The sequence below is a fragment of the Schistocerca cancellata genome, chromosome 6, assembly GCF_023864275.1.
Source record: "Schistocerca cancellata isolate TAMUIC-IGC-003103 chromosome 6, iqSchCanc2.1, whole genome shotgun sequence".
NCBI lineage: Eukaryota > Metazoa > Arthropoda > Insecta > Orthoptera > Acrididae > Schistocerca > Schistocerca cancellata.
Window position 1 is genome coordinate 76996139 of NC_064631.1, and position 22929 is coordinate 77019067.

General features: G+C 41.6%; 1 protein-coding gene across 1 annotated transcript in view; it reads left to right on the plus strand.

The window, feature by feature from the left end:
* LOC126191134 (trehalase-like) overlaps positions 1 to 21303 on the plus strand; it is a 361034-nt gene extending 339731 nt beyond the window's left edge. Inside the window, exon 7 of the mRNA XM_049931884.1 lies at positions 21114 to 21303. Coding sequence (XP_049787841.1) covers positions 21114 to 21163 — 50 coding nt within the window. The 3' untranslated portion in view covers positions 21164 to 21303. The remainder of the gene's footprint in view (positions 1 to 21113) is intronic.
* The last annotated feature ends 1626 nt before the right edge of the window (positions 21304 to 22929 follow it).

The following is a 22929-nucleotide window of genomic DNA, read 5'->3' on the forward strand; positions in this document are numbered from 1 at the left end:
CATCAAAGAAGCTCTCACCATTTCAAGAGAGTTTGAAGTGACATTACTGAAGTACCATTATTATAAGTTTGAGAATATTATCAGATGTAATTTCTAAATTTGTAGAATATAGACAGTGTGGTGAGTCACAGAGTGTGAAAATTTGTGAGAGTACCAGTGGGAGAGAAAGCCTAGCAATTGCTTTGGATTTAATTTGCACTAAATGCACAGCTGTGATTTCATTTATGAGTTCCTCAAAACCAGATGCAAGTGGTCCTTATGAAATCAATACTAGATTAGTTTATGCCTTACGATCCATTGGCAACAGCATGGCTGCAGGAAGAACATTTTGCCCAGTGACATACTTACATCAACCACGAAATAAATTTGAAAAACTGACTGCAATAGTAGAAAAAGCTGAATGTGAGGTCAGTGAGGAAAGCATGAAACTGGCTGCTAGGGAAGCAGTGGAAGAAAATGATGGATGTTTGGATATTGCAGTTGCACTTGATGGAAGTTGGCAGAAAAGAGGATATACTTCTTTGAATGGAGTAGTGAATGCCACGAGTGTAGACACGGCTAAAGTGTTAGATGTGGAAATAATGTCTAAATATTGCAAATGTTGCAAAGTCAATGAACATAAAGAACACAACTGTGTTGCTAATTTTAGAGGAACAAGTGGTGGTATGGAAGTTAATGGAGTACAACAAATATTTCTTCGCTCTGTAGAAACAAGAGGCATACGGTACACCAAATATTTGGGCAATGTTGACAGTAAGGCATACAACAATGTGGTGAACTCTAAGCCATATGGAGATGCCATTTTAGCAAAATAGAACGTGTAGGCCATGTTCAAAAACGTTTGGGAACAAGGCTGAGAAAACTAACTGTTGATACGAGAGGAAAAATGTTAGAAGATGGAAAACTGTTGACCGGACAGGGTAGGTTAACTAAAACTGAAATAAAAAATTTGCAGGTATACTATGGCAGTCAATTAGGAGAAATAAAAAAAATCTGGAGGCAATGAAGAGAGATGTTTGGGCCATATTCTTCCATAAGTCCTCTACTGATGTCATGGATTGTGTCCATCAGGAGAAAATTCATGGTGCAAATACAATAGGGCTCAGGCAACTGGAGAATCTTATTCTCTCCAGCATTCTTTCCCTGCTGCTGTCATTACAGCAATTAAACCTATTTTCAGAGAGTTGGCTCATCCTGACCTTCTAAGGAAATGTCTGCCTGGGCAGACCCAGAAACTAAATGAATGTTTCAACAGCACAATTTGGAACCGCCTTCCTAAAATTGTATTTGTAGGCATGCATACAATGAAAATAGGAGTTCATGATGCTGTTATTACATTCAATTGTGGTAATATTGGAAAGCGTTGGGTACTGAAAAAGCTGGGAGTAAATCCTGGTGAAAATATGATCACTGGGCTGCAACACTGCAATAAAATGAGGATAGCCGATGCAAACAGGTCTGCATCTAATATGGCCAAGAAAGCAAGATAAACATCCAGGAAGGTGAAAAAGAAGCTGGAAGACCTGATAGAGGCCAGAGAAGGGCCATAATATGCAGAAGGACAGTTTTAATTAACTGTAAGTAACAAATTTCAAACGTTTTTTTCTTTAAAGTCAATTTCCTGCAAACTAAAATTTTCAGTGCATATGCCCAATTATATCAGAAACTATCACAGATAAATGAATGAAACTTTCAGAGACTCTACATAACATAAAAAGCCCCCTCTGGTACAACATTCAGCAATATTCCCCCATTAGGAAGTTCACAAAAAATATTTTCTATATAAAAAACTTAATATTTTTTGTTAATAAATTTAAAAAAGTATTTCTTAAAAACTATTAAAGTAATAAAGTAGATTTTAGTACAGTTGACTCTATTAGCATCATGTAACATACAGTAAAAATATTAAGCTCCTGCATCAAACAGTTTGTTTCAGAAATGAGTCAGATACTTGCCTAAATTAACGTGGGTTAGATAGGCTGGGTGTGGTCCCCTTAAGGACACTAATTTTTTTCACCTGTTCAGCTATTTTTCTGTCTCATGCATGGAAGAATCCCACAATTTTTTAAATTCTTTTTCCCATCAGTCTTCAGACTGGTTTGATGTGCTGTCATAAATTCCTCTCTCGCACTAATCTCTTCATGTCAGAGTAGCACTCACACCCTACATCCTCAATTATTTGCTGAATGTATTCCAGTATTCTTTTATGAGAGAATACTGGAATACATTCAGCAAATAATTGAGGATAAAAGAAGGTTGTACACATGGAATAATCCTGGAAATACTAGAAGGTATCAGATAGATTATATAATGGTAAGACAGAGATTTAGGAACCAGATTTTAAATTGTAAGACATTTCCAGGGGCAGATGTGGACTCTGGCCACAAACTATTGGTTATGAACTGTAGATTAAAACTTAAGAAACTGCAAAAAGGTGGGAATTTAAGGAGATGGGACCTGGATAAACTGACAAAATCAGAGGTTGTACAGAGTTTCAGGAAGAGCATAAGGGAACAATTGACAGGAATGGGGGAAAGAAATACAGTAGAAGAAGAATGGGTAGCTCTGAGGGTTGAAGTAGTGAAGGCAGCAGAGGATCAAGTAGGTAAAAAGACGAGGGCTAGTAGAAATACTTGGGTGACAGAAGAAACACTGAATTTAATCGATGAAAGGAGAAAATATAAAAATGCAGTAAATGAAGCAGGCAAAAAGGAATACAAACGTCTCAAAAATGAGATTGGCAGGAAGTGCAAAATGGCTAAGCAGGGATGGCTAGAGGACAAATGTAAAGATGTAGAGGTTTATCTCACTAAGGGTAAGAGAGATACTGCCTACAGGAAAATTAAAGAAACCTTTGCAGAAAGGAGAACCACTTGCATGACTATCAAGAGCTTTGATGGAAGCCCAGTTCTAAGCAAAGAAGGGAAAGCAGAAAGGTGGAAGGAGTATATAGAGGGTCTATACAAGGGCAACGTACTTGAGGACAATATTCTGGAAATGGAAGAGAATGTAGATGAAGATGAAATGGGAGATACGATACTGCGTGAAGATTTTGACAGAGCACTGAAAGACCAAAGTCAAAACAAGGCCCCGGGAGTAGACAACATTCCATTAGAACTACTGACGGCCTTGGGAGAGCCAGTCCTGACAAAACTCTACCATCTGGTGAGAAATATGTATGAGACAGGCGAAATACCCTCAGACTTCAAGAAGAATATAATAATTCCAATCCCAAAGAAAGCAGGTGATGACAGATGTGAAAATTACTGAACTATCAGTTTAATAAGCCACAGCTGCAAAATACTAACGCGAATTCTTTACAGACGAATGGAAAAACTAGTAGAAGCCGACCTTGGGGAAGATCAGTTTGGACTCTGTAGGAATATTAAAACACGTGAGGCAATACTGACCTTACGACTTACGTTAGAAGAAAGATTAAGGAAAGGCAAACCTTAGTTTCTAGCATTTGTAGACTTAGAGAAAGCTTTTGACAATGTTGACTGGAATACTCTCTTTCAAATTCTGAAGGTGGCAGGGGTAAAATACAGGGAGCGTAAGGCTGTTTACAATTTGTACAGAAAGCAGATGGCAGTTATAAGAGTTGAGGGACATGAAAGCGAAGCAGTGGTTGGGAAAGGAGTGAGACAGGGCTGTTGTCTCTCCCCGATGTTATTCAATCTGTATATTGAGCAAGCAGTGAAGGAAACAAAAGAAAAATTCGGAGTAGGTATTAAAATCCATGGAGAAGAAATAAAAACTTTGAGGTAATTCTTCATGCTTTCCCGGCGATCTGTTGACATCTTGGATATTCGGGAATCCAGCTGGATGTTCACGTCGTTATCATACGATATTTCAACAGCGTGCCTCGGTGAAGAAGACAGCGAGGCATGCTGTTGAAATATCGTGCGAGAACGACGCGAACATCCAGCTGGATTCCTGAATATCCAAGATGTCAAAAACTTTGAGGTTTGCCGATGACATTGTAATTCTGTCAGAGACAGCAAAGGACTTGGAAGAGCAGTTGAATGGAATGGACAGTGTCTTGAAAGGAGGATATAAGATGAACATCAACAAAAGCAAAATGAGGATAATGGAATGTAGTCGAATTAAGTTGGGTGCTGCTGAGTGAATTAGATTAGGAAATGAGACACTTAAAGCAGTAAAGGAGTTTTGCTATTTGGGGAGCAAAATAACTGATGATGGTCAAAGTAGAGAGGATATAAAATGTAGATGCAATGGCAAGGAAAGCATTTCTGAAGAAGAGAAATTTGTTAACAGTGAGTATAGGTTTAAGAGTCAGGAAATCATTTGTGAAAGTATTTGTATGGAGTGTAGCCACGTATGGAAGTGAAACATGGATGATAAATAGTTTGGACAAGAAGAGAATAGAAGCTCTCGAAATGTGGTGCTACAGAAGAATGCTGAAGATTAGATGGGTAGATCACATAACTAATGAGGAGGTATTGAATAGGATTGGGGAGAAAAGGAATTTGTGGCACAACTTGACTAGAAGAAGGGACCGGTTGGTAGGACATGTTCTGAGACATCAAGGGACCACAAATTTAGCATTTAAGGGCAGCGTGGAGGGTAAAAATCGTAGAGGGAGACCAAGAGATGAATACACTAAGCAGATTCAGAAGGATGTAGGTTGCAGTAAGTACTGGGAGATGAAGAAGCTTGCACAGGATAGCAATGTCATCAGCAAATCTTATCATTGATATCTTTTCACCAGAAATTTTAATCCCACTCCTGAACCTTTCCTTTACTTCTGTTATTGTTTCCTTTATGTATATATTGAGCCATAATGGTGAAAAACTTCATCCCTGTCTGACACCTTTCTTAATCTGTGCATTTCCTTCTCTTTCTATCAATCTTCTTGTGCCCACATGATTATTGTACATATTGTACAAATATATTTCCTCAGAATTTTGAATTGCACCATTTTATATCATCAAACAATTTTTATAGGTTGACAAATCTATGGCATTTCTTCTGTTATCAAGTGCATTGTCATAACTCCCGCTCTGGTACCTTTCCTGAAGCCAAAATAATCACCATCACAGATATTCAGTTTTCTTTTCGATTCCTGTATATAATGTTCTTGTCATCAGCTTGGACACATGAGCTCTTAAGCTGACTATGTGATACTCCTCATACTTATCTGCCCTTGCTATCTTCAGAAGGGTGTTGTTGATATTTTTCCTAAATTCTAATGGCATGCCACCACTCTAATAGATTCTACACCCTACCTGAATAGCTATTTATTTGTCATTTCCTCCACCAATTTTAGAAATTCCAATGGAATGTAATTTATTATCTTACTTATTTGATTTAAGTCGGCCAGCTCTTTCAAATTCTGTATATAATACTGGATCCCTTACGTCTTCCATGTCGACTCCAATTTCTTCTTTTATTATGTCATCAGACAAGTTCTCCTCATAGAGACCTTTGGTATACTCTTCTCACCTATCCATTCTCTCATCTGGCTTTAAAAGTGGAATTTCCATTACAGTCTTAATGTTACCACAAGTCAGTCCTCCCGATGGTCATTCATTTTTCAATTTCTTCACATCTCTCTGGCAGTCATTTTGCCTTGACTAACCTGCAATTCCTATTTGTTTCATTCTGCTGTATTTCTATCTTTCCTTGACTTTTTTTGTGCTTCCTCCTTTCACAGATCAAGTGAAGTACTTATTCTGTTACCCATGGTTTCTTCACATTTACCTTCCATGTACCCATGTTTGTCTGTCCAACATCTGTGATTAGATGTTCACTTCTCTTCAATTGAACTGCCCACTCTGGTATTCCTTATCACAGTATGTATATCCTTAGTGAACTTCAAACATTTCTCATCATTCTTCAATACCACAGTCTGTTCCACACTGATTCTTCTGGATAATACTCTGAATGAAACAACAGAAAATCCAGGATGGAATGTAACAATATTATGAGAAGGAAAGTTGCCACTCAACATATAGCAGAGATGCTGTTCAGTTGCCTGGGACTGCAGTGGTGTGTGTGAGTTGCATTTGTGTGTGTGTGTGTGTGTGTGTGTGTGTGTGTGTGTGTGTGTGTGTGGGCGCGCGCGCGCACGAGCGTGTGTGTGTCTATTGTTGACAAAGGCCAATGACCGAAAGCCTTTAACTGTGAAAGTCATTTTGTTGTGCCTATCTGCGACTCAGCATCTCCACTATATGGTGAGTGGCAACTTTCCTTCTAATAACACTGTGACAATACTCATAAATTCAATCCTGCTCTTCATCATTACAAAATTGTGATCTGAATCTATGTCTGCACCAGGATCTGTCTTACAATAAGAATCCTCTGCCTTACTGTGTTATGCGAATGCATCACCAAGGGGCAATGTGGTCAACACACAGCTCTCCTGGCCGTTTTGCAAATATTCCAGACTGTGGAGGCACTACTCTGACAAGTAGCTCCTAAACTGGCATCACAAAGCTGAGTTTTTTTTTTTTTTTTTTTTTTTTTTTGTGGTTTTAGGGCGCAAAACTTCTATGGTCATTAGCGCCCAGCCCGTGACTTAAGACAGTAAAAATCCGAAATTTAAAACCAGCAGCAATGGGAACAAAGTCAGAAAATTGGAGAAACTAAAAATAGAAGACTGCTTAAAAATCCACTACAGAAAGGGGGTGATTGTCCCCAAAAAAAGCTTCAAATGACTGACGTCATTTCACTGTCACTAATAAACTGTAGAACGCGGTCGGCGGAGCGCGTGTCATCTGCTAAAATCGACGATAGATCAGGCGATAGCTGTAGACGGGAGCGTAACGGATTAAAATAGGGGCATTCAATTAAAAGGTGTCTTACCGTCCACAGCTGAGAGCAGTGGGGACAGAGTGGGGGAGGATCGCCGCTTAAAAGATGTCGATGGCTAAAACGACAATGTCCTATCCGGAGTCTAGCTAAAATTACCTCCTCCCGACGACGCGTTCGGGAGGAAGAGGTCCAAGCGCAAGGAAGGGCTTTCACTTCCCGCAATTTATTACAGGGAAGTGCCGACCAATGGGCATGCCATAATTGAGCAACATGGCGACATAAATCGTTCCGAAGATCGGTGAAAGGAAGCGACTGAATAGCTGGCCGAGGAAGAGAGACTGCGGCCTTGGCCGCTATATCGGCCGCCTCATTCCCACAGATACCAGCGTGTCCCGGGAGCCAGAGGAACGCCACCGAGACGCCCCTCAGGTGAAGCAAGCGCAGACAGTCCTGAATCCGGTGGACCAGAGGGTGCACAGGGTAAAGAGCTTGGAGACTGAGGAGAGAGCTGAGAGAATCTGAGCAGATAACGTACTGTATCCGCTGATGGCGGCGGATGTAGTGGACAGCCTGGAGAACAGCGTAAAGCTCCGCAGTATAAACCGAACACTGGTCGGGAAGCCGAAAGCGATTTGGGGTGTCGCCAACAATATAGGCACTCCCTACACCTAACGATGTTTTCGAGCCGTCGGTGTAAATAAATGTGGCGTCCGTCATTTCTGCACATAGAGCAGCAAATGCCCGACGATAAACAAGTGTAGGGGTACCATCTTTGGGAAATTGACAAAGGTCACGGAGCAGGCAGATCCGGGGACGGAGCCAAGGCGGTGCTGTACCCCAAGTTGTCAGGAAGGTTTTAGGAAAGCGGAAGGAAAGAGAATGGAGCAGTTGACGGAAGCGGACTCCCGGGGGTAGTAGGGAGGAGGGGCGGCCTGCATACCCTACATCAAAGGAGGCGTCGAAAAAAAGGTCGTGGGCTGGATTAGCAGGCATGGAAGACAGACGGCTAGCATAACGACTCAGGAGGACTGCTCGCCGATTGGTCAGCGGAGGTTCAGCAGTCTCAGCATAAAGGCTTTCCACAGGGCTAGTGTAAAAAGCTCCAGACACTAAACGTAATCCACGGTGGTGGATAGAGTCGAGACGCCGAAGAATAGACTGCCGAGCAGAGGAGTAGACTATGCTTCCATAATCCAATTTCGAGCGCACTAAGGCGCGATAGAGGCGGAGAAGGACCACTCGGTCCGCTCCCCAGGAGGTACCATTCAGGACACGGAGGGTGTTAAGTGATCGCAGACAGCGAGCCGAAAGATAGGAAACGTGGGAGGACCAGCATAGTTTTCTGTCAAACATAAGACCCAAGAATTTAGCGACGTCTGAAAACGGAAGGTTGACAGGACCTAGATGTAAGGAGGGCGGAAGAAACTCCGTACGTCGCCAAAAATTGACACAAACGGTCTTACTGGGTGAAAAACGGAAGCCAGTTTCGATGCTCCACGAGTGGAGGCGATCGAGACATCCTTGAAGACGTCGTTCAAGAAGGCTGGTCCGTTGAGAGCTGTAGTAGATCGCAAAATCGTCCACAAAGAGGGAGCCCGAGACATCAGGAGGGAGACAATCCATAATTGGATTGATGGCGATGGCAAACAGTACAACACTCAGCACGGATCCCTGGGGTACCCCGTTTTCTTGGGAGAAAGTACAGGAGAGAGTAGTGTTCACCCGCACCCGAAAAGTGCGCTCTGCCATAAATTCGCGAAGAAAAAGGGGCAGCCGGCCTCGAAAGCCCCAAGAGAACAGTGTGCGGAGGATGCCTGTCCTCCAACAGGTATCATATGCTCTCTCCAGATCAAAAAATATTGCTACCGTTTGGCGTTGCCGGAGAAAATTGTTCATGATATAAGTGGAGAGAGCGACAAGATGGTCAACTGCAGAACGATGCTTCCGAAATCCGCATTGGGCTGGTGTTAAAAGGCTGCGGGATTCCAGCCACCAAGCTAAACGGTAATTCACCATACGCTCCAAAACCTTACAGACACTACTCGTGAGAGAAATGGGGCGATAGCTAGAGGGAAGATGTTTGTCCTTTCCAGGTTTCGGAACGGGAACGACAATAGCTTCCCGCCACCGTCTGGGAAAGGTGCTGCCGGTCCAAATTCGATTATAAAGGCGAAGGAGGTAACGCAGACTATGGGTGGATAAATGCAGCAACATTTGGACATGGATACCATCCGGTCCTGGGGCGGAGGAGCGAGAAGATGAGAGGGCATGTTGGAGTTCCCGCATGGAGAAAACAGTATTGTAGCTTTCGTGATTTTGGGAGGAGAAAGCAAGAGGTCGCACTTCCGCTGCACGTTTCTTCGGGAGAAACGCTGGCGGGTAATTTGAAGAGCTCGAAATCTCAGCAAAGTGCTGACCCAACGAGTTAGAAATTGCGACGGGGTCCACTAAGGTATCATGCGCGACAGTGAGCCCAGAAACCGGGGAGAAACTAGGCGCGCCTGAGAACCGTCGAAGTCGACTCCAAACTTCCGAGGAGGGAGTGAAGGTGTTAAATGAGCTAATAAAGAATTTCCAGCTTGCCTTCTTGCTATCGCGGATGATGCGACGGCATCGCGCACGGAGCTGCTTATAGCGGATACAGTTGGCCAAAGTAGGATGGTGACGGAAAATGCGAAGAGCACGTCGCCGCTCACGTATTGCGTCACGGCATGCCTCGTTCCACCAAGGAACTGGGGGGCGCCGGGGCAATTCGGAGGTGCGTGGTATTGAACGTTCCGCGGCTGTAAGGATAACGTCGGTAATGTGTGTGACCTCATCGTCGACGCTGGGAAAGCGACGGTCATCGAATGTCGCGAGAGACGAAAAAAGTGTCCAATCGGCTTGGGCAAACTTCCAACGTCGCGGGCGCATATATGGCAGTTGAGGCTGCAGTCTGAGGACACATGGAAAGTGGTCACTCGAGTGTGTATCATCAAGGGCGAACCATTCGAAGCGCCGAGCTAGCGGAACAGTACTGACCGCAAGGTCCAAATGAGATAAGGTTGTCGTGGAGGCAGACAAAAATGTGGGGGCCCCAGTGTTGAGGCAAACTAGATCCGCTTGGTGGAAGACGTCTAGCAATACGGAGCCACGTGGACAAGGGTGTGGAGATCCCCAAAGCGGGTGGTGGGCATTGAAGTCCCCAACCAGCAAATAGGGGGGTGGAAGCTGACCAAGAAGATGAAGGAGATCAGCTCGTGCCATTGGTGTGGACGATGGAATGTATACAGTACAAAGAGAGAACGTGTATCCGGAAAGTGAAAGACGGACGGCGACAGCTTGGAAGGAAGTGTTTAAGGGGATTGGGTGATAATGGAGAGTATCACGGAGAAGAATCATGAGTCCTCCATGGGCTGGAGAGCCTTCAACAGAGGGGAGATCATATCGGACAGACTGAAAATGAGGGAGAACAAAGCGGTCATGGGGACGCAGCTTTGTTTCCTGAAGACAGAAGATGACCGGCGAGTAGGAGCGTAAGAGGACCGACAATTCATCCCGATTGGCTCGAATGCCGCGGATATTCCAGTGGATAATGGACATGGGGTGAAAAGAGAATGGAGGAATGGGACCAAAGTTGCTGTCAACTCAAAGACTGCTCGGAGCTAGCAACCGACAGCATGGAATGGCATTCAGCCGAAGGCAGAAGATCCTGATCCATAAGTTGGTCAGGAGCAGTCCCTGCCACCAGCGATCGGCCGGTTGACCGGCCACCAGCAGTGCGCCTCGGCAACACGGAAGATGGCCGAGGGCGATTTCCGCCAGGTGGTGCTGTAGAGGGGGCACGCCTTGGCGGAGAAGGAGAGGAACTGGGTTTCTTTGTAGCCTTCTTGGAAGAATGTTGTTTAGAGGAAGGAGGAACCGATGGTTGTGAAGCTGCGGTTCGTAAAAACTCTTCACGAGTATGCTCTTTTTTCGAAGACTTGGCGTCCGACTTTTGGGCTCGAGATGTAGCAGAACCCGACGAAGGGCGAGCCATAGAGTGGGCAGGCGAAAGTGGTGAGGTTGAACGAGCGATCTTTGCGCTGGCCGATCTGACGACCGTGGTACTAAAGGTGAGGTCGCAAGTCTGCGTGGCCGCCTCCTTTGTTGGCCGAGGAGAAGCAAGGACAGTGCTGTATTTTCCTGTCTGAGGCACGGTGGGCTTGCGACTGGCGAATAATTTTCGAGCAGCAAAAGTCGACACCTTTTCCTTCACCCTTATTTCCTGGATGAGCTTCTCATCCTTAAAAACGGGGCAATCTCGAGAGGAAGCAGCGTGGTCACCCATACAGTTGATGCAGCGAGGGGATGGAGGTGGACAAGCACCCTCATGGGCATCCGTGCCACACGTAACACATTTGGCTGGATTGGAACAGGACTGGCTGGTGTGATTGAACCGCTGACATCGATAGCAACGCGTAGGGTTTGGGACGTAAGGGCGAACGGAAATTATCTCATAGCCTGCTTTGATTTTCGATGGGAGTTGAACTGTGTCAAATGTCAAGAAGACAGTGCGGGTTGGAATGATGTTCGTGTCAACCCGTTTCATTACTCTATGAACTGCCGTTACGCCCTGGTCAGACAGATAGTGCTGAATTTCTTCGTCAGACAATCCATCGAGGGAGCGTGTATAAACGACTCCACGCGAGGAATTCAAGGTACGGTGCGGTTCCACCCGGACAGGGAAGGTGTGGAGCAGAGAAGTACGCAGCAATTTTTGTGACTGAAGGGCACTGTGTGTTTCTAACAACAGGGTGCCATTCCGTAATCTGGAACAAGACTTTACAGGACCTGCTATTGCGTCGACTCCTTTCTGAATAATGAAAGGGTTGACCGTGGAGAAGTCGTGACCTTCATCAGACCGAGAAACAACAAGGAACTGTGGCAACGATGGAAGAATCGTCTGTGGCTGAGACTCAGTATGCTTACGTTTGTGACTAGACTTAGTGGAAGGTGAGGAAACCATTGCGGAAGAATCCCCCATGATTACCGGCGTCTCCGATGGCGCGCTCCTCCCTTGTGGGGGCCCTCTCTGAGGGCACTCCCGCCTTAGGTGATTGTTCACACCTCAGGTCACACCTCCCGACAAACGGACGGAGGGACCAATCGGCATTTTCGGAAGGTATCAGCTCGGGTAATCACCCCTCCCTGGGCCTGGCCGTTACCAGGGGGTACGCACGTGTCCTACCTGTCTACCCGGGGCGGGGAATTACGCGTTACCCCGTCACCGGCTACGCACGAAGGGCGTGGGTCGGCCTTCAGACACGCACAGGGAGGAAGAAAGAGAAAGGGAAGGGAAGGAAGAGAGGTCTCAAACGCCGCAGCGGAGAAAAGAGAAAGAGAAGAGGTAAGGAAAAGAGAAGGACAAAGGAAGGAAAAAGACAGAAGGACAAAGGAAGGAAGAAGACATAAAAGCAAGGAAGGCAAGAAATGCAGTACATTTACGAGCGTCCGTCTCCGGACGTAGGCACAAACCATACTCCCAGATGGGGAGAAAGAGAAGGAAAGAGCCAGAGGTGAGGTGAGGAGGGGCGAAGATAGGGATGGGGAAGGATGCGGAATGGGAAGGTATGCAGCCCGGAAAGGAAGGAAGGCCACATTAGCTCGGGGTCCCGTGCTCGCTACGCACGTATCCACAAAAGAGTTGTGGACCCCCTGGGGGGACAAAGCTGAGTGTACCATGTACCAGTTCACTCATCACATAGATGTACTTGACAGTATGAGGAATTGATCTGGCATCCTCTGCATGGCAGCGATTTATGGTTACCACTCAGCTGTCAAGACAGATCTCTCTCTCCTACTGCCAAGCCCACATTCTCCCATAACCCATTCTTCTGTCCCTTCTCCTATGACCTTGTTTCTCTCTCCTGTGATTATTAGATCTTAAATATTCTCTTATACTTTCTGTCACTCCATCTTCTGCTCACTTATATCACCATTTCTCATTCCATTAAAAAACCCTCCCACCCCCCTCCACCCCCCAATGAAGTCATCTGTCACAATAGCTACAGTGCTCGCCAGAACTAATTTTTCCACACCAGCTTCAACACTTCATACATGTTTGCTTACAAACAATATGTTAATAGTGACCGACAAATAAAAGTAGGTTATTATACACCACAGCTAAGGACAGAAGTTATGTAGCATATACTGTGTATACATACTGATTTACAAGACAAATAAATCACTGTTGTTATGAAATTTGCTGACCTCTAGACATTTAGGCATAGAGATGCCTATACATGATACAAAGTTTACATGATATTTTGAAAAATATAAATCAGAAAAAGAACTCTTCAGTTTTAGTGTAACATGGCACTTCTTTAGGAAATGCCATAGTACACTCTTAGGCACTTCAAGAAATGGAAGATATTCACACAGATATCGACAGAAATACTATTATTTTAAGTTAATTGAATTACAGTGGAGCAAAACACTATTGCCAGGCTTCTGTTTATGCAGAGCCAAGAATATAGGCAGGAGTTGCTCCTCCCTTGAACATGAGTGGTGAACAGAAGTTGTCACTTGCTGTAGTGAATGTATTATTCCATGCAGTCATTGATGGAAGGTGTTATGATAGATCACTAAGGAATAATGAAAAGGCCTGCATTAATAATCAACATCATGTAAAATGTAAAGTAATGAACTTACTCTATTGTATATGGACCAAATATATGGAGGAGCCAGTTGCTTATTGTAAAGTACATGGTGTTAATGGTTAATTTGACAATATGTGATTGAAATGACGGCACTCCAGTTATGAGTGCTTTATGTTATATGAGGAGAGAAATGAGCTCTTTCCAGCCAATTAACTAAATCTTTGGGGAAGAGGACCCAAGCATAGTGAAGAAGATTATTAGCTGGGACCAGCCTTATATGATAAATTTATAGGCAACTATAGTATCCAGAAGATAATAGCAAACAAATTGAATTATAAAAAGAAAGAGAAGGTCATGTATTATTCCAGGATGACATATGTAACTGACAGGTTTGATTTCTCCCTGTGAGTACTAGGCACAAACATGTCCACCATTATGGCCAGGACTTAGTAAGTCAGGAAAAAGAGAATAAAGAAGCTAATAATAAAAAAATTGGAAAAAAGCAAGAAATATTGAAGAAATACACATTTCCAGCGGTAAGAAAAGTAAACAGCTGCAGAACAACAAGCCTTATAGCAGAGCATGCATTATTCAGTGTAATTGAAGAAATTGTTAAAATATGAAAGAAGAAGTGTCAAAGTTTTTGTGAGAAAATGCAAATGATACAGCAAATGATACAGTAACTGCATCCACTGCTAAAATATTGTGAGAAGATATGAATATGAGGCACACATGTAAGTTTTGCACTGTGAAGTGGAAGAATTCTTGGTGAGTTTGTAGCACCCGATGGACATTGTATCAGCTGATCTACAAGACCCACTGTTTAAGGCAGTGGGCTGTCACATGACACTGTGCAACCATCAGCAGCCCAGCAGCAGCTCATCGCAGTTGTTCAAGATGACATAGCTGCAAAGCAGTAAAGCAGTCACAGTTCATCCCAGACACAATGTTTTGTCAGTGGGTGAGCTGTGATCATTACAATTCTCTGCATTGTGGTAAAAGAAGATTAGAATAACTAGCTAGTAGTGTGATGCTAAATGTGATAATACTTATTAGTAATTAGCAGTACCATAATAGCATATGCTTATGTGGACCAGGAAAATGCCCGTAGAAGCACAAGTAGTAGGTATGACTACTTTACTTGTGAAACTGGAGGAGGTGTTTAAGATCCAAGAGGATAGCATTAATAACAAAATTAGAGACAGCATTGATAAGATTAATAAAGAACTCTCACTAGTACAAGACAGTAAAGGTAACTTGCTAGACAATATAATCACCTTACAAAGAAATAACAATGAATGAAGAGAAGACTTCAAACTAAATATTCAGGAAGTTCATGAGCTTCCGCAGTCACATCTCAGAAACATAGTTCACAGTAAACTAAATGCTTTAAAAGAAGAGATACATGCAGAAATTGTGCAGCAATGTGACTTAGTATGTAAGGAATCAATTTTTGGCAATATAATGTAACTGGATAGATAAAAAATCTGCTCACCAAACACGGACAGAACATGCACATAAAAGAAGGTTATAATTATGCAAGCTTTCAGAGCCAGTGGCTCCTTGTTCCAGTTGAACGGTTGAGAGGGAAGAAAGAGGGTCTGAAGGAAAAGGACTGGAGAGATGTAGGAAAAGGGGTAGATTTTGGAAAAGTCATCCAGAACTGTGACAAAGGGAGACTAATGGATGGGATGAGATGGAAATACTGAATGTTTGGGACTGCACCGGATGATATTTGAAACCCTGAGAGCTCAAAGGTGGAACACAGGGTAATATGCAAGACAGAGATTACTGCTAAAACATTGTGTATGAGTTAATAAGAGTGAAAGGCTAAGTGCATTGCAGGTAACAGAGGTGGTAGGGGAATGGTGGAAAATAGGCAGTTAAGAAAATGAAAGATGTAGAAAACTAAAACAGAATGAAGAAATGCCAAGGTGGCAGGAATTAATGTAAATTAATGTCAGTTGGATGGGGAGAACAAAGGACATGTTGTAGCACTAATTCCCACCTGCTGAGTTCTGAGAATTGGTGTCTGGAAAAAGAACCCAGATTGCACTTGATGAAACAGGCATGACCGTCATGTTGTAAAGAATGCTCTGCAACAGGATACTGTAAGTTGCCAGAACAAACCCTCTGCCTATGCCCATATATAACAGTTGGTATATAATGTGTATATGTCTTCCACATGTCATATACCAGCTGTTATGTAAACACTCTTCAGCCTTTTATATCAGCATGACAACCACCTGATTATCAGTTAGGGTGAATGGGCAAAGGCAGAGGGTGTGTAATGGCAACACAAAATATCCTATTGTGGCAACACAAAATATCCTGTTGCAGAGCATGCTCTATAATATGACAGTCATGACCTCAGTGCCTGTTTCAATACATGTGCCTTCTGGATTCTTCCCCAGATACCAATTTCTCAAAACTCAGCAGGTAGGAACTAGTGCTACAACATGTCCTTGGTCCTTGCCACCCATCTGGCATTAATTTATGTTATTTTCATCTGTCTCAGATTTTCTTCACAGTAACTACTGCTTCATTCACTCCATTTTAGTTTTCTACATTTTTCATTTTCTTAGCTGCCTAGTTTTCGCTGTCCCCCTCTCCCCTCCCTTATGTACCATGCACTTAAGTTTTCACTCTTATTAACTTGTACACAATGTTTTAACAGTAATCTCTGTCTTGCATGTTACCTTGTCATCCATCTTTAAGCTCTCAACTTTTCAAATCTTGTCCACTGCAATCCCAAACAATCAGTATTTCCTTATCGTCCCCATCCATTAGTCTCCCCTGTCCCATGATTCTGGGTGACTTTTCCTTCACCCCCTCTTGCTTCCCCTTCAACCCTTCTGCCAGAGGAAGGAACCTCTGGGTCCAAAAGCTTGCCTAATTATAATCTTCTTTTATGTGTATGTCTGCTGCTGCTTAGTGAGTAGGTTTTTTATGTATCCAGTTACATTATATTAGTAAGTAAGGAGATATAAATAAAATAGAAAGAAACATTCCACATGGGAAAAATATATTAAAAACAGAGATTCCATGACTTACCAAACGGGAAAGCGCTGGTAGATAGGCACAATAAAAAAACACACAAACACACACACAAAATTTCGAGCTTTCACAACCCCCGGCTGCTTCGTCAGGAAAGAGGGAAGTAGAGGGAAAGATGAAAGGATGTGGGTTTTAAGGGAGAGGGTAAGGAGTCATTCCAATCCCGGGAGTGGAAAGACTTACAAGCAGACATCTTGTCTGCTTGTGTCTGTATATGTGTGGATGGATATGTGTGTGTGTGCGAGTGTATACTTGTCCTTTTTTCCCCCTAAGGTAAGTCTTTCCGCTCCCGGGATTGGAATGACTCCTTACCCTCTCCCTTAAAACCCACAGCCTTTCATCTTTCCCTCTCCTTCCCTCTTTCCTGATGAAGCAACCGGGGGTTGCGAAAGCTCGAAATTTTGTGTGAGTGTTTGTGTGTTTTTTTATTGTGCCTATCTACCAGCACTTTCCCATTTGGTAAGTCATGGAATCTTTGTTTTTAAGTAAGGAGATACATGAACATAATAAACAGTGTCCACAAATTTATGAAAAAGGAATGCAAAATTGTGAAAGATCAAATCACAGAAGTAACAGGTCATATTGAATTATTAGAACAGAACAATGAGAATATGGACACTTATTTGTTCACATGAGATGATTAATGGGTTGGAGGAAAGGGTACAGGTATTAGAAGATGAAAATTTCAAAAGAAAGCAGAATGTTTGAGCAGCATCAAACTTTCCAGGAAAGAGGCTAACCAGCAGGACAATGAGTTTAAATAGTTATTTATTTCAAGTTTCTGCAACCAGTCGCTTTTTATTTTATGCTTAATCTAACATAATGCAACGCATTTCGAACATGTTCTGTTCATCTTCAGGTGTTTACACATACAAAACAAACATACACACATAGAGAAATGTTACTTAAAAATAAACAGTCTTAAACTAGATTAACCTAGAACACTTTGTCCATTATTTCTTACTGTAGCTGCTGATGTGGCATTTGGGCCACTGCCACGCCCCCCCCCCCTTTCCCCCTCTACAGTGTGTGGCTGTGTGGCTAGAAATCGAAATCAGTGATGTCTTCTGCTGGTTTTCTTCTTTGTGGTTGACTATGTATATCACAGCAATTTCATCATCTTGCTGCTTCACTTGCATCGCTGGTGTAATGACGCAGCTGTTGATTGACATTATACTATTGCGCATTATATTTGGTCACGGATTGCCAACATAATTCACTGCACAAATTGCTTTCTATGTTATACACACAACACAAGATGGCAAGTCCGCTGTAAATGAAAGTTCAGCTGAAAATCATTTTTACTGTCAGAAACAAAAATCATGAAGTGTAAATTTATCTCCATGATGCTCTCTTGCTTACTAATCGAAGCTGTGATGATAGGCACTATTCTTCTTTCAATAGTCTTTATTTCCTTTGTCATACCAGGTAAGAGCTCCAGATTGCTGAGTAGTATTAAGGTACCATTTGAACAAGGGTATTGTAACCTACCTCTATTATGGGGGTACTACATTTCATGAAGATTCTTCCAATAAATCTCAGTTTGACAACTGGTTTTCTTATGATTCGTTTTCTGTTGTCATTTCACTTTAAATCAAACCAAATGCCTGTTGTTGTTGTTGTTTTATTAATGTTTTCAGAGTGAAGACTGGTTTGATGCAGTTCTTCACACTAGTCTATCCTGTGAAACTGCAATCTACATCCATCCAACTCTGGTTACTGTATACATTATTTGCTCTCCCTCCACAATTTTAAATCCACCCTCCCCTCTTCACTCCATTGGCAAATTGATTCCTAAAGATGTATCCTATTAACTGGTCCCTTCTCTATTTCAAGTTGTCATACATTTTATCTTTCCTCATTTTGATACACTAATATTCATTAGTTACTCAATGTATCCATCTAATCTTTGGCATTCTTCTACAGCGCTACATTTCAAATGCTTGTATTCTTTTCTTGACTGAATTGCTTGTTATGCATGTTTCACATCTGTACATCTGTACTCCATACAAATACATTGAGAAAATACTTCCTAACATTTAAACTTATATTAGATGTTCACAAGTTCCTCTTTTTCAAAAATGCTTTCCTTGCTATAATCGGTCTGTATTTTATATCCCCACTAATTCAGCCAGTTGTTTTCCTGCCCAAATAGCTGAACTCACCTATCACTTTTAGGGTCTCATTTCCTGATGTAATCCCCTCTGTACTGCCTGATTTAATTTAACTATATTCCATTACCCTTGGTTACTTTTGTTCATGTTTTTCTTATAACTCCTCTTCAACACACTATCTGTTCTGTTCAGCTCCTCTTCCAAGTCCATTGCTGTCATTTACAGAATTACACTGTCATCAGCAGGCTTCAAAACTTTTATTTCTTCTCCCAGAAATTTAATGCTCCTTCCAGTGACTTTTCAGTAATCACATAATTACACAATAATGGGTCTTTCCACCTATTTATGTACAGTACTTCACAGCTGTTTATGTTAAGGATCAACTGCCAATCCCTACACCAAGCATTGCTCCTCCACAAGTCTTCTTACATTTCACTACAATTTTTTAGCGTTGTGAGTTCTCTATACACGTCACAGTAAGCCACATGGAACTTATGATGTCATCTACAAGGTTATTTAAATGTTCTGTGAACAGTAAGACTCCTATGACACTTTCTTGGGATACACCCAAAGTTACTTTTGCTTATAAAGATTACTCTCTATTAAGAATAACATACTATGACCTATTTGCTAGAAAACCTGAAGAGAAACTTCTAAAGAAATAGTTGTCTCTACATAATAGGTATACAACAAGGTGTACAGTTGTAGACAATAGTCAGTGGACAAGCCTGCTTGGACTCTGAACTGACAGTGGCTAAGAGACTTGTGGATGTTCAGGTGCTACAGAATTCGCTTGTGTACACTTTTCTCAAGAACTTTGGAGAAACTTGTTAAAAAGAAAATCAGGCAGTTTGTTGGAATTCTTTTTGTTTCTGTATTATGTTCACTAGGGGCCTACCTGACAGACGATATTGATAGAAACATCAGACAGATGCTGTCTATAATAAAAAGCTGTCTGATAAAAGTTGCAGAAATAAATGTTCAGTCAGATCTCAATAAGATTTGAATGTTGTACATAGATTGGTAGCTTGCTTTAAATGTCCACAAAAATGTCCACAAATGTAAAATAGTGCACTTCATAAAAAACTTAATACCTTATGACTAAAATGTCAGTCATTTACAATCCCAATCAAACAAGTCACACAAATACCTCAGTGTATAATTTTGTAGGGATATAAAATGGAATCATCACACGGCTCAGTTGTGGGTAAAGCAGGTGGCACACCGTGGTTCACTGATGGGGTACTGGTGAAATGCAATCAACCTACAAAGGGGATTGCTTACAAAACACTTCTGTGACTGATCTTAAAATATAGTTGAATTGTGTGAGTCTCATACCAAATCGGAGTAACAGGGGATATTCAATGTAAACAAAGGAGAATAGCATAAATTGTCACATGTATATGCTGAAAAATCTGAATTGACAGACACTTGAAGATATACACAATTATCTCATGAAAGCCTAGTCTGAAGTTTCAAAAACCAGTATTACTTGAGGGATCAGAGGCATTTTTTCAACCCCCTGCATATAGTTATTGTAGGTACCATGAAAACAAATGCATTTAAGTAGTCATTCTTCTTGCACTTAGCATTATTGGAACAGGAACAAAATCCTACAATGTGAAGCCATGCTAAGTCCACTCTGCCATGCACCTCACAGTGTTTCCCAAATATGTATGTAGCTACTTTCTCAGTTCTTTTTAAGAACGTGGAAATTATGGAGATTGTTCTCTAAATATAGCTCACTTGCTTATCTAACTCTAAATGGATGTTACTGCTGCTTATTTCAGTCTATCATGAAATATACCATGATTTGAAAGGGGGTGAGGGTGGCACTATCGAGTCAGGTTGAGAGTTTAGAACTTTGAAATGCTGTAATGGCCATAAGAGTTACTACTTTTCAGTAACCTTTCAAACACATGTTTTGGCATAGCTGATGTCTTGTGGTAAAGTATGCAATGACTGTCTAAGTAAGTCTAATGAATTTACTCTTTAGGGTAAATTTCTTAGCCCTGCGTTTTCAGCTACTGTTGGAAGAATCATTGAATCTCGGTAGACAATAGATTGAATTTAATTATGTGTTTTGCTGCTTCTGTCATCAGAGAGTTGAATATCACTTGCTTAACAAATTCATTCAATTCATACTTAATAATACAACCAAATTGACTTTGCTGTTCCTTGGGATTTTAAGCATACTGTTGACAGTAAATAGTTTGTAACTTTTTGATGACAGTTTTTAAAAGCTGCTTTATGTGCCCCATAAATGTCCAGTCAGAACTCTGTGTTACATAAAACTATCTCTTCGTAACACAAAATATTTTGATCCCAGTTCTTTGGTACCCTTTCTCCCAGCATGCACTATTCTTAGAATATTTTTAGAAAAGAATCAATTTTTTTCATCCACTGTGTCCTTGGTAAATTTCTTCCTGAAACTCTCACTGGGTCAACAGTTATGAGCAACCCATGTGTTGCAACAGAAAGAGCTTCCTCTCCCTATGGCTCTGACACTGCACAACGTTTTATGCTTGTGACATTTGTTTTTCAGGATCTCGCAGAGCAGTCAAGAGACGGAAACAACAACGTGGAAAAATATAGATTTCAGTTGATGGACTTTGATTAAAAAATATTGCGTGATTTATTTGTATTTGTATTTTCTGGGAGAGAAAAAAGGAGTTGTATATGCTTCAACTGATTGTTTTAAGATTTAATAAAAACATCTGGAATATAAAATTTAATTCATTCACTAATTCAATGAACACACATCCCTTTCTATAGCCCTTCCCAGGACGTTTCTATTATTGACTGCAGCAGACAGTTACATTACTAAATATCACTTACACGTGGAAACAGGATAATATTTTTATACATCAACAAAGAAACACTGAATTTTACACTTTTCACAAAAAATCTACCACAATCCATTTAAGAAAGCATAATCTCTGGAGAAATTTATCCAGGAGGTGGGTTAAGACTCTAAAACTGCTGTTTCAGTTTAATTATATAAATGAGTTAGTTGGGTCTGAGACCTCATCATGCCATGAGAAATAAATTTTATAGGTCACACAAAAACTTATAATACTCCACAGAACTGATGATTATCTGCTCAATATACAAATAAAAACTCTGTACTACAGGTTCCAGGGAGATTTGGGTGGGGGGGGGGGGGGGGGCAAATGCCTTTCTTAACGTCCCTTCCTCCCTTGTGTGGACACCTATGGCTGAATAACCACAATGGAGGTTTATCAGTGGAGAGACCAGACTAATCAATGGTTCTCAAAGAGGGGCAGTAGCTTTTTCAGTAGTTGCAGGGGCAACAGTCTGGTCTTGTAACATTAGCCGACATGTCCTTGCCAAGCTGGTAATGCGATTAGCTGAAAGCAAGGGGAAACTACAGTTATTTTCTTGATGGTATGTAGCTATACTGGATGGTTAAAGGATGATGGTATTTTCTTTGGTAGATTATTCCGGAGGTGTAATAGCCCCCCACCCCCCCACCACCGATTTGGATCTGCAGGCAGAGACTAATCGGGAGGATGTAATCATCAAGAAAAACAAAACTGGAATTCTATGCATTGAAGGATGGAGTATTAAGATTTCTTAATAGAATAGGTAGATTGAAGAATTAAAAAAAAAAGGAAATGGATAGGTTGAAGTTAGATTTAGTGGGAAGTGTGCAGTGCATTGGGAGGAAGAACAAGAGTCATGGACAGGTGAGTACAGGGTTACAAAAAGAGAATCAGATAGGGTAAATGCAGGAATTTGTCTAATAATGAATAAGAAAATAGGAATATGCATAAGATACTATGAATAGCATAGTGAAAACTGTATCATACCCAAGATATACAGAAAGCCATCATCCACCACAGTCATACAAGTTTATATAGAAAGAATCTGTGAGGAGATAAAATAAATTATTCAGACAGCTTGGGGAGATGAAAATTTCATCGTGATAGTGGACTGGAATTTGACAGTAGGAAAAGGAAGAGAAGGAAAAATAGTGGGAGAACATGGACTGGAGGAAAGGAATGAAAGAAGAAGCCACCTAGTTCAATTTTGCACAGAGCATAATTTAATCATTGCTACAACTTTGTTTGAGAACCACAATAGAAAGTTTTATACTTGGAAGAGATGTAGAGATATTGAATGGTATAATATTGATTATATAATGGTAAGAAAGAGATTTCAAAACCAGATCTATACCTGTAAGACATTTCCAGGGACAGATGTGGACTCTTACCATAATTTACATTAAAATTGAAGAGACTGCAAAAAGATAGAAAATTAAGATGGGACCTGGATACATAGATAGAATGAGAGCTTGTCAAAAGTTACAGAGGAATAGGCAGTTATAAGATATGAAG